The following is a 13,036-nucleotide window of genomic DNA, read 5'->3' on the forward strand; positions in this document are numbered from 1 at the left end:
GGCTATTACTTAGTGACATTGCTAATCACTAGTGATGTTGCTAAGTAATACCAACGAGCACTTCTGGTGCCATTGCTAGGAATACAAACCTAGTAGCTACGCTAAGAAGTGCCAACAGACGGCTACCTACGATGGACAACCACTCTCCCCATACATTGACATCATGACTTCTCCCCAAAGAAACAAACACTAGGACGAAGGCCATGACGTCTACAACAAGCCCATGCTGAGCAGGGAAGTTGGTGAACAACCACCACTCCCATAGTGCTGCCATGGCCAGAATAGTGCTGTCACCTTACGCCATGCCTTGGCGTAAGGAGCAAGCTCATGACGACCATGCCCAAACGTGTTGACAAGACTGGTAGGCTTGCCAACCAAGCAAACTAGCTTCTCCCTCCCTTGGGCACCTGGCCACTTGGGCCAGAAGAACTAAAAACGACTGCATGTAACCTGGACCCCATGGCTATATATGGGGAGTCAGGCCTTCTTTCGAGGAGCCTTCTTGATGTAGACTAGGTCCGATCTTTCGAAAGGTATGATAGCATCGATTGGTGGAGACTCGACGTTCACGATCTAGGATTCAAACCAAGACTGATTTGGACTCCCGCAACCGTTACACCACTGCTCCATTGGTTATCAACCACGCGAACGTGATTGACCTCGCCGAGAAGGCTTTCCTACAAGCGAATCGAGAACACAAGCAAGAACGAGATAAACACAATCTAAAATTGCAAATAAATATGAGGCTTATGATAATGAGAAAGAGTTCAAGTCTTTATTCAAAAGGACTAATTGCCACAGGCAAACAAGATCAAGAACTGGGGCCCTGGTTCACAGCAAGCGGCCTTGGCGGCGACAGTTGCAGCAAAACAACGTCTGTTTCACGAGGAAATCAAGAACTAAACAAAACCCAAACCATAAGGAGAGTGACGGATGCAATTTATAGAGTCTTGGGCGTCACTCCCCTGGACGCAACCTCTAATGGGCCAAACACGATACACGGTCCAACGGACCAAAAGACGGTGTCGCAGCACCCTAGTAGATTCTGAATGCTTACTTGTTTCGACAATTCCTGTCGATTCCGAAGGTCTTTTGACGTGAAACCACTTGGATTGGCTTCCTTATCAAATTAGCTTTCCAACCATATGTGGATCGTCTAAAACGGAGTCCGGATGCGTACTGGGTGACCAGTTTAAGGCAGACTGGTCCTAGAGGCCGAGGCAGACTCAAACTTGAGTTGCTTTGGGCCTCCACCTCGGGGACTCGAACCAAATTAGCCTCGAACCTCCTTCTTGACTTGGACACCCTTGCTAGCCTCCTACCCCTCCATACCATGTGCCAAACATGGGCATATGCAGGGGTGTCATGTCCTCATCATCCTCCCCTTCTTGACGAAAAGCCGTCCTCGACGTCGATTGTGCTTGAAACTGATCCTGCACAACATAAAGGAGAACGGGGTTGCGAAAACAAAGGGAACTGAAATAATTGTGAGAAGGAACGTGACCATGTTTCCAAGTTTGTAGCATGTCATCTTGCATAAAAATTTTAGCAAGCATGTAGACTCCATGATCCGAATAGCACACGATGTATGTCAACACTATCCTACAAAAGATTAGAACTATCCAAAGATAATGCAGGAATAGATAATCTAGTAGACATAGGTAGCAACCAACAATGCTTCCCTTCTTGGAAGTGAACTTGTTTCTTTGAGGAACATAAGAAAATGTGTGTATGATTATGGCTGACCTCTAAACGATTATAATCTTGTACAACAAAAGGAGAATTCATATTACTGCGAATATATACTCGATGTATCATATATTGTCCCTTGTTGTTATATTTGCCAATAACATGATATGTATGTTTAGAAAACCAAGGTAAATCAACATATTTAAATAGGCTCTCCTCCAAACAATCTAGGTTACATAAAACATCAAATTCAATGTAACCCAAAGTATGTAAAGAAGACAACAGTTTGAACTCATCAGTTTTAGTAGCAATATGAATAACATGTTTATTTTCAGCGCAAGTGGTTGGTTCCAAAACATGTAAAACTGAAGCATCATCAACCAATTCATCTTTATCACAAGGAACATCAAGCAAATTATCATGGGATAAAGATAAATCAAGAGAGGGTTCCACTAACAATTGCTCTATGATAGCATGGTGTGTGGAAGAATTTATTACATTAAAACAGTTCTCACCTTCTGTGAGTGTAGCACCATGGGCATTACCTCTGTTTTCAGCAAGAGTAATAGGTGCATTATGAAGTGATGGTTTTGAATTTGCATATGAAGGTTGTGAGCTCCTCATTTTCTGTCATGTCATCCTAGCTCTTTTGTACATTGTCCTAGCAAAAGGTTAGGCATAGCAGGAGGAATAACAAGAGATTGATCTAGTTGATGCACCTCATCATTTGAATTAATTACAAGAGATGGATTAACAAAATTTTCTCTCATAAGATCTTTCATATCATTCCAAGTTTGAGGTTTATCAGAAGGATCTAAAGACTCCCACCAAGATAAAGCAGAATATCGTAAAACACTAGATGCATTTTTTACCTTCCTCCTTTGGACACATAAAGCGAGTAGCAAATATGTTATCTATGGAAATTTCCAACTCCATGTACTCATCAGCACCTATACTATCATAAGTCGGTGGATATGAACAACCTGTCATTGTTAGAATCAAACAAGAAAACACACAAGTATGTATTTTCCTATGAACTACTATAGGATGTGGTCAAGGAGTAAAGTCACACACTCTCAATGCGTCTTACCACAGGTCTTACAAGTGTTCTTACCAAAGCAACAGGCGGTGCAATCGGTCGGTGACTATGATACCGTTGTAGCTTGAGTGTAACAGTTGCAAGGCGAACCTATACTTGGTTAGAAGAAGGTGGAGCTTGGACAGGCACAATATAGTAGCAAGGAATAGCAAAATTCACAACTAAATAGCAAAGCTGAATAAGTATCCCAAGTACTTATCTTAGTTGCTGGCCTACTCACGTTCCAAGTACCAGATGTATCAAGTGATGTGAACAGCAAGAATATGATTAGGAACAAGGTAGAAATCAGCACATGCAGGCTATAGGACAGGGAATATGTGACAATGTATATATTTTTTTTGGCTTTTTGTGGACTATATGTAATGCAAAAACAGTAACAATCTAAATAGGAAAACAAAGTTATACCTAATGGGCAACAAGGTCTCTGATGCCACTTGATGTAGACTAGGCCCAATCTTCCGAAAGGTATGATAGCGTCGATTGGTGGAGACTCAATGTTCACGATCTAGGCTTCGAACCAAGACTGATTCGGACCCTCGCAACCGTTACACCACTGCTCCGTTGGTTATCAACCACGCGAACGTGATTGACCTCGCCGAGAAGGCTTTCCTGCAAGCGAATCGAGAACACAAGCAAGAACGAGATAAACGCAATCTGAAATTGCAAATAAATATGAGGCTTATGATACTGAGAAAGAATTCAAGTCTTTATTCGAAAGGACTAATCGACACAGGCAAACAAGATCAAGAACTGGGGCCCTGATTCACAGCAAGCGGCCTTGGCGGTGACAGTTGTAGCAAAACAACGTCTGTTTCACGAGGAAATCAAGAACTAAACAAAACCCAAACCCTAAGGAGAGCGATGGCTGCTATTTATAGAGTCTTGGGCGTCACCCCCTGGATGCACCCCCTAATGGGCCCAAACACGATACACGGTCCAACGGACCAAAAGACGGTGTCGCAGCACCTTGATATATTCTGGATGCTGACTTGTTTCAACGATTTCTATTGATTCCGAAGGTCTTTTGATGTAAAACCACTTGTATTAGCTTCCTTATAAAATTAGCTTTCCAACCATATGTGGATCGTAAAAAATGGAGTCCGGATGCGTCCTGGGTGACCAGTTTAAGGCAGACTGGTCCTAGAGGCCGAGGCAGACTCGAACTTTAGTTGCTTTGGGCCTCCACCTCAGGAACTCGAACCGAATTAGCCTCGGACCTCCTTCTTGACTTGGACACCCTTGCTGGCCTCCTACCCCTCCATACCATGTGCCAAACATGGGCATATGCAGGGGTGTCATGTCCTCATCACTTCTCCTACCTCGAAATCCCTTCTACTAGTAGAACCCTAGATTGCATACCCCCTATTGTAAGCCATTTTGAGCACTTGACATTAAGGAACACGTACTCACAGTCTCCTGCACTGGATGTAGGGTTTTGTTCTAAACCAGTATAAATTCTCTATGTTCTAAGTGCTAGCCATCAACTTTCTTGAGCAGCACGGTGATAAATTTATTGGTCGGTTCTCAAAACTCCGACAATCGGCTTTTCAAGAGAGTAGTTAGGGTATGTGCTCACTTAACATTGGTTCTGATCAGCTCCCTCTTCTTATATCAGTACTACATAATTGGGGGGCCGCAACCTTGCTTCAGTTAGCTGGCGCACCTGGAAGGTCCAAATGGCTATAGTGCGGTGAATAGCCTATAAAAATTTCTACAAATTGACTATAGCAAATAATTAGTACAACAATTAGCGAAGCCTTTTGCTCTAGATCTAATAGGGTTGCAAGCCACCTATCCACAATATTAGTGATGTATAATCTCTAAGCACTCAAAAGCTAAGTCTCTACTTGCCTAACTGGTGACCTAGCTAACTACAACTAAATTACCGACTAATGCTATGCTACACTAGCTACTCAAACTACCTCTACACAAGATATCTATAGAAATGTAAATACAAGAGATAGAGATGATTATACTAGTCATGGCAAGAGATGATCAATCAATAAGTGAATACCAAGAGAATACTAGGAGAATTTCAAAGAGACAATAGACACAATTTTTCTCCCGATGTTCACGTGCTTGGTGGTTCGATGAGCTAATAGGCGTTCACAAGCCTAGACCAACAAGTGGGCGCTACAAGAACCAAGCACAAATGAGGGTACTCAATGACACAAACAATTTACTAGATTGCCTTTTGGCTCTTCACCGAGAAAAGATCATGAACACTCACAAGATCACCGGGAGATGGCCACGAACAATCATCAACTTGTGCCAATCCTCTTCCGCTGCTCCAAGTTGTCTAGGTGGTGGCAACCACCAAGAGTAACAAGAAATCCCACAGCTCACACAATCACTAGTGCCACTAGATGCTCAAACTCTAAGCAAATGCACTAGAATCACTCCCAACCTCACAAAGATGATGAATCTATGATGGAGATGTGTGGGAGGTGTTTGGCTTAGCTCACAAGGATGTATCAGTGATCAAAATATCTAAGAGAGTGAGCTAGAGCCTAGCCAACATCTATTTATAGAGCCCCAACAAGTCACATACTCGTTGGACTCTTAACCTGATTTCTGCGTGCTGACCGGACACGCTACAGGGTGCACCAGACGCCTCTGGTGTCCAGTCGCCCTGAGATAGCCACATGTCTTGACCATTTGAATCTAGCCATTGCCACCCAACGGCTCCTTCACACGCTCTCACTACTTATTGACCGGACGCACAGGTCAAAAGACTAGACTCGCCAACCCCCGGCGTCTGATCGCGATCCAGAGAGGTCTAGAGTGCATTTTTGCCGACCGGACATGTCCGGGTGACTGGACTCACTTAGCATCCAGTCCCTCCGTTGCACGTGTTGCCTGCTGGTGAATAGTGCCAGGGGTGCGTCCGATTGCGCCCCCTGGCTAGCATTTGGTCTAAGCCCGGCATCTAGCCGGGACCTTGGGTTAGGCACTAGACTCGCCCGGCGCGTCCGGTTGCAGAGTTCGATCGCGTTGCTTGCTCTTGACCGTGCCTAGGGTCACTGACCGGACTCGCCCAATGCATCCGGTCACAGAGTCCGGTCACCCCCGTGACTTCCTTTCCTTTTCTAACTTCATCCCTTGTGTAAATGTGTTAACTCCACCAAGTTCCATCACTTGAGCGTGTGCGTTAGCATTTCACAAACATGTTTTTCCATGGGATATTAGCACTCACTAGGTCCCAATGCAAATGCATAGAGTTAAATCACCTAGTGGCACTTAGATAACCATATTTGTGTTAGGATTTTCCCTCTTAATAGTACGGCTATCTATCCTTAACTCACTCACATCCTCTATGGTGTCTTGAGTGGCAAAACAAAATGACCCTATCAAATATATCTTTGCCTTGAGCCCATTTTATTTTTCTCTTTCTTCTTTTCCAAATGTGGAGCACTTGATCTTCAATTAGGCCATCACCATGACCATCATCTAGCTCCACCACTTGGTCTGTACCAACCTAGCTCATATACCACACTAATGACAACGGTTAGTACACTTAGGTAGCATCAATTAGCCAAAACCAAACTAGGGCTTTTCGCTCCCCATCGCAGCGCGTAGAGGGGCTACGTGAGCTCCCATTTGATAGATTCAGCCACACAAACTGGCGGGGGTGTTGGACCACCAGTCCATGGGCCCAACATCACTTTTCCAACATCCGATACCACAACAAAAATATACGGTTGTGTCGTATCTGATTTCTCATATGTACATTCTTGTTTATCTTTCTGTGTGCTTGATGTTTATGGTAATAACTAGGTTTGATTTTGTGTTAGTGTGATCTATAGTAGATAGGTTTTTAATTTCGCACTTAAGGACCTTGCTCAAGTGTGATCTTCCTAAGGAAATGACTTAAGTTCTATTTGGTTTAACTATGAGCTGTGGAAAAGCTGTTATGAGCTATAAAAAAGTTGTTGTGAGATATATGCTATTATAGATGTCCATCAGACCGGCCCGTGCCAGGCACGACCTGATGGGGGTCGGGCTAGCATGGCATGTCGTGCCTCATGGGTCGTGCCAAACTGGGCTTCGTGCCTGACCAATGGCCCAGGCATAGCCTGGCGGGCTATTTTTTGGCTCGGGCTGGCCCGAGAAGCATGGCCAATCCAGCGTGTCGTGCCGGACCGAGGCCCATGAGGGAGCGCTACCGTCGTAGGAGGACGAGGTCGCGATCGTAGCGATGTGACGGAGTCGGAGAGGGAGCCTCCGCACAGTGCCTCTAGGCGCAACCTCCTACGTAGAAATTTAGAATTGGCACAAATGTATATACTACAACAGGCCTTCACCGGGCCTCATCATTTTACCGGGCCAGACCAGGCCGCCCACCATGCTGAGAAGAGGCCTAGGCAGGGCATGATGGATCGGGCTGGGCCGGCACGGGCCTGCTGTCCACCGGCCCGTGCCATGCTCGGCCCGGGCCAAAATCGTGGGCTTCATGCCGGACCTTCAGGTCTCGGGCTGCATGGACATCTATATATGCTGTGGAAAACCTATAAGTTATTTGGCAAAAATAAGTAAAAAAAAACCTAAGCCCTCTCTCTCTATATCTCTTTTAAAACAATTGTGAAACATCTCTCTATTTTCAGCCATTTGAGATTGCCAAAAGCTAAAAGCAAGGTGCTTTGAAAATTGTACGTCACGAAAGCAGCTGAAAAAGCAATGGGTCTGCCCTTTATCTGTTTGGTTGGCTTTATGCTCTTTGGTAGCAGAAGTACTTTTCAGAAGCTTAACTTTAGGTTCCATTTGTTTCTTCCTTGTTCACTGTGTAGTTAATTGCAAACAGTCCATTACACATTTATTCATTGTCCCCAGCACACCGAAACCACCGACCTCCCATGAATAATTGACAACCAAATGACAAACCATCACTTTGTATGAACCTAGGATGATGATGCACATGGCAATTAGCCCTAAACAAACAACATACGATCAACCCACGCATGAATGCATGCTGCTAGCTGTTAACTCCCCCAGCTAGCTAGCTCGTCAGTGCTGAATGGGAGGGTTGCAGTAGGGGCCCTTGAGCCAGCCGTCGGCGATGGAGCGGTAGGCCGCCTCCGTGAGGTGGATGCCGTCCCAGATGAGGTAGTTGCCCGGGTCGGCGCAGGCGCTGGCCCCGGACATGCCGCACCGCGCCTTGTTGTTGTAGTTGTACTTGCCCTGCCCGCCGGCGCCGCAGCAGACCTTCAGCCCGTACTTCAGCCCTGCAAGTATAATTGACCAGGATGAGTCATATATAATTGACCAGGATGAGTCATTGGTGGGCTAAGAAGAATCCAAAGAAAAGAAAAAAACTTAAACATGCTCACTATGCATGCACGTAGATAGCTCTCTTTACATCTACATCTGTCATCATCCACGCTTTGGATCTATCCCTAATTTCGAGTGCTGGGCTGCCTATGTGCTACACTACACATTCCGTGATAACCGAGACTTCAACTCCGGCACGCCAACTGGATTCTAGCAACGACACAAAGCGAAAGGTTACCCACCGAAGTTGTGAGGCGCCCGGATCATGTGGGTGACCTGGGTGTAGAAGTCGGCGTACATGATCCGGGCGTGCGGGTACGTCCGCTGCAGGCTGGCGAGGCTGCGCTTGAGCAGCGCGTTGTGGTAGTAGGAGAGGCCGTTGTAGCTCCGGAGGCAGCCGTCGCGGTCGTAGTCGGCGGCGTTGGAGGTGCCGTAGAGGGTGAGGTAGATGGGGAAGCAGCCGATGGGCAGCACCCCGGGCACCACCATGTCCACGGCGCCACTCCTGATGATCTTCTCCAGGCCGCGGATGAGCTTGTTGGGGTTTAGTCCCACATCGTGTAGCGATGGTGGGGGAGCACAACATATAAGGCGGGAGAACCCTCACCTATCAGACTAGTCTTTTTGGTTGGGAAGGCCCAAAGACCTTATATGTTGTAGCTCCGGTGGACCTGAAACATGTGGGAGCGTAGGCTCATGGTAACGAGCCGGGCCGGCTATAAGCCAGCTCCAAGATCGTGAACTCGGTGGTCACCACTGGTTCCAACAATTGGTATCATGAGCCCATGGTCAGAAAAGCTAAACTCGATAAAAAAATCTCGAGCGTCACATATGGCGGGGGCACCCCGATGTGTGACTAAGGGGGAGATTGTTGGGGTTTAGTCCCACATCGTGTAGCGATGGTGGGGGAGCACAACATATAAGGCGGGAGAACCCTCACCTATCAGACTAGTCTTTTTGGTTGGGAAGGCCCAAAGACCTTATATGTTGTAGCTCCGGTGGACCTGAAACATGTGGGAGCGTAGGCTCATGGTAACGAGCCGGGCCGGCTATAAGCCAGCTCCAAGATCGTGAACTCGGTGGTCACCACTGGTTCCAACATTGCTGACGACCCGGGGCACGTACCCCCGCACCTCGGCCATGGACCGCCCCGAGAAGAGCGCCGCGTTGTAGTCGTTGCCCCCGAACTCGCCCACCACGAACAGCGACTTGGACAGGTAGCTCTTGCAGTCGTTCCCGCAGACGGAGGGCAGCAGCTGGCGGAACCACTGGATTTGGGTGTCGAGGGGGCCGTTGTTCCAGATCTTGTCGCTGAGGCCGATGGAGTTGAAGAAGTCGAAGTTCATGGTGGTGGCGCCGATGATGGCCATGTTGGCGCCCTTCTTGAAGTCGCCGCCGGCCTTGGACGCTGGCAGCAGCGGCAGCCCAAAGTGCTCGGCTGCACGTAGTACATACCACGGATACAAGTCAGTCCAGTCCCAGAGCTGGCCCACAGGGCGTTGGCCACCGGCCAGTTTCCGTCCCTGGTGGTAATGTGGTATACACAGCCAACTAGATGACGCAGCACGTACCCAGGAAGTCGATGATGACGCGGCCGTCGGAGCACCGCCCGGTGGGGCGGCCGAAGAAGGTCTCCCCGTAGGGCGACTGCCCCATGGTGAGCGAGGACGGGCACCCGCCCACGCAGAGGTTGCCGGTGTCGGAGATGGAGTCGCCGAAGCTCCAGATGGCGTTGTACCGCTGCGCCGCTCCCTGGCGGAGCACGCACAGCAGCAGCAGAAGCCCGAGCATCCGCGCCGCCGCCTTGCCGCCCGTCGCCATCCTCGCGTCAGCCGTCACTCACACCTATCTATCTTGGGTAGCGACCAGGTCGTGCGTGCTCAGCTCGATGGGTGGGTGGCGCGCGACCCGTGTCTGGGCGGTGCGTCCATCTGGAAGGCCGCACAAGAGGATTTATAGGCGCCGCGGGGACGGCGGTTGCAGCGTCGCTGTCCTGTTGCTGACACGCTGCAATATATTCCTGTTCCCTTCGCTGAGGCCTTCTCGGATCCTCACCTACGTACGTATTGTCCAGCTTTAATTTATTGGCATCATACCGTGAAACTAGTATCCCATAGCTTTTCTCAAGAAATTTCCGTCGTATTCGTTTGTTTGGCTTATAAGCCGTATTTTTTCAGCCAACGAACAGTATTTTTCTCTCACATCAAATAAGCCAACGGTTATCAGCCAAACAAGCCCAAACGAATAGGGCATTAGTCAACAGCAACTGGGAGAGCACGGATTGAGATAGATGATGCTGCGTTGATAGAAGATAACTTAAATTTTGATTTTTTTTGTTATATTTTCTTTTATGGATACATGCTCCCCGCGTTGCACTTAGATAATCCAGATACAAAGTGAATTCAATGTATTTTAGAAGAGTCAAAATGTCTTATAACTTGGAACTGATGAAGTAAGTTGTAGAGGCAAGGCTGGCGCTATAGGCCGGTCTTGGCTCCGTTCTGCCTGTATGCATGGTTTGAAACATATATTTACTCCCGAATTAAAACTGGTATGAGAAAAATGGTAATCTATTGAGATCGAGATGGAATCTTGAACATTGAGAACTAAGACTGAAATGGATTGTTTTCTTGACTACTATTAGTATAAGGCCTTGTTTAGTTCCAAAAAGTTTTTCCCAAAAAGTGCTACAGTAGCCATCGCATCGAATCTTGCGATACATGCATGGAACATTAAATGTAGACGAAAAAAACTAATTGCACAGTTTGGTTGAAAATCACGAGACGAACGTTTTGAACCTAATTAATTCATGATTGAATACTAATTGCTAAATAAAAACGAAAGTGCTACAGTAGCTAAATTCCCAAATTTCACACAACTGAACAAGCCCTAACAATATATGAAGTAGTCATGATATGCACTGATGCACATGATGAATGAACACGCTGTCAGGCTCGATCACATGTCATTCATTATCTAGAATAGAGGCAGGATGGATGATGGAAAAGAACAAAAGCTGGCCTGTATTAGGGAAGGAAAACTACGTGCAGGTGTCATCGTGGCAGATGCACCTCTACACGTCTCTACTTTCTGAGTTTCTGTGCTCTGCTGTACTGGGGTCAAAGTCCAGTAGGTAGCTACTGCTTCGTGATATTACGCGAAATGATCTATTTGATCAAAGTCGATCTAGTGCAAATCCTACATCTAACATGAAGAGTTCCGTGATCCAACTAAACAGCTCTCTTCTTGGACATACAACAATTAACAATTGCTTCATCACCTTCCATGGCTTGTTTGGTTGGTGACAGCCGTCTACGTTGGTCCGTTAATTACTACCAACTTGCTATGCCGTGCTACTATTCATGTACACAGACGTGAAAAGGATGTGGATTTTTTTTTTTCATACGCCCATCCATTTTGTACAAGACGTACTGAATTCATTTTGACGTGGATGTCATGCAGCATCCATGGCGTCAACGAATTTTCAGCTTGGATGGGAAAATGCAGCTTCAACGGAACTATGCATGGATGCAAAGATAGATCAATAGTACCAATAGCAGGAATTATGTACCTTATCTTATTTTTGCAGCTATTTTGAACTTCTCCATCAACTGACAGTTTTAAAATGCTGCAATCCTGAGAACAGGCATCTGCAAAAGCATGGCACTAAACAAGCCTTCCAATGCTGAAGAAATACTGCTCGCGAATCATCAGTACCAAAGAACCTTCCTTCCTTGCAATCTCAATCATCCATATATATGACCCCACAAGCAAAAACAGTTTATTGATTTTTCTTGACAGGAACAACATGCAAAAGAAAACCTGATAAGAACCCAAGTCACCTTCACCTTCAACAATGCACACACATGTGCAAGCATGCATGCATCCAATTATTTGATCCAAACGGCATATTCTGAAAATCAAGGTAGGGAGAGGCGGATTAACGGTGAGAACTAAGGAGTTTATATACCGATCACCATCATCTTTTTTGGGACAAAATTCTGAAAAATTCTTAGCATGCTTTTTTTTTTTTGAGAGAGAGAAAGAGAGGGAAAAAGTTGTATACCACAAGAAAACTTGGAGGGTAGGCAGTGCAGTGTACTCCATCATTTTGCAGACCTTTTCACTCAAATCAGGACCAAAATCAGTTAGTCAGATCAAAAGAGCATCAAAACCAAAACGGTATATAGTGATAACAACATGGAAACAACTACTGGTACTTTACTGGAGCACCAAAGCATCAAAACAGCATCAAAGCCAAGGCTCTGTACTGCCACTCTGCCAGTTAAGCTTGAACATAGCACTTGTCTAGGCTCTCTTTATACCTTTGGTGATTTGATGTGCAGTTTAGCTTCACATGTAATCTTACTCACATTTGGTCCCCTCACATTGCTTCGAAGCTGGACTAGAGCATGCATGGGAGAACATGTTCTTTTCTTTGTTCTCTCATGAATTTGTGTCTTTTTCGATGGGGATTCTAATCTTCTGTGTGCATGCCACTGTTCCAGCATAAGCTTTGCTTACTACTGAAACATTTCTACTTAGGGTTAGACTGGGTAGTTAGGGCTATTATGTAGTAGGTAGCTTTTGTTCCTTGTAAAATAGAGGCGATTGATACTGATTCCTCAAAAATAGAGGCGATACCACTACCCTCAGAAATATCATTACTGTCGGACTATCACTGTGATAAGTTAACAATGTGAAATGGAGACAAAGTCTATATCAAAGTTGTAGTACTTGACAAGATTTATAATTTTGCAGTTAAGAACTTTTTCATTTGAGATCATTTAGAGTGTCAAATATATAATATAAGATTTAAAATTGTGTAGTTAAATGAATCACATTAGTTGTACAGTCACAAGTATCACGTAGCTTAGATGGTATGGACGCTTGAGAGAATGTGAATGTTGAAGTCCTGGCTTTGAAGCACGAAAAACATACATATTTTCTATTTTTTTTTCACCGTCGGATTTAGAACCG

General features: G+C 45.9%; 1 protein-coding gene across 1 annotated transcript; it reads right to left on the reverse strand.

Moving 5' to 3' along the window:
* Positions 1 to 7,537: 7,537 nt before the first annotated feature.
* On the reverse strand, positions 7,538 to 9,917 carry LOC136517579 (GDSL esterase/lipase At5g45910-like). The gene is made up of 4 exons (XM_066511187.1): positions 9,628 to 9,917; positions 9,157 to 9,494; positions 8,299 to 8,590; positions 7,538 to 8,010 (listed from the first exon to the last, which is right to left on the reverse strand). The coding sequence occupies exons 1-4, from the start codon at positions 9,875 to 9,877 to the stop codon at positions 7,793 to 7,795; spliced, it is 1,098 nt and encodes a 365-aa protein (XP_066367284.1). The 5' UTR covers positions 9,878 to 9,917; the 3' UTR covers positions 7,538 to 7,792.
* Positions 9,918 to 13,036: the final 3,119 nt, after the last annotated feature.

Source organism: Miscanthus floridulus, chromosome 17 (assembly GCF_019320115.1).
Source record: "Miscanthus floridulus cultivar M001 chromosome 17, ASM1932011v1, whole genome shotgun sequence".
Classification (NCBI taxonomy): Eukaryota; Viridiplantae; Streptophyta; class Magnoliopsida; order Poales; family Poaceae; genus Miscanthus; species Miscanthus floridulus.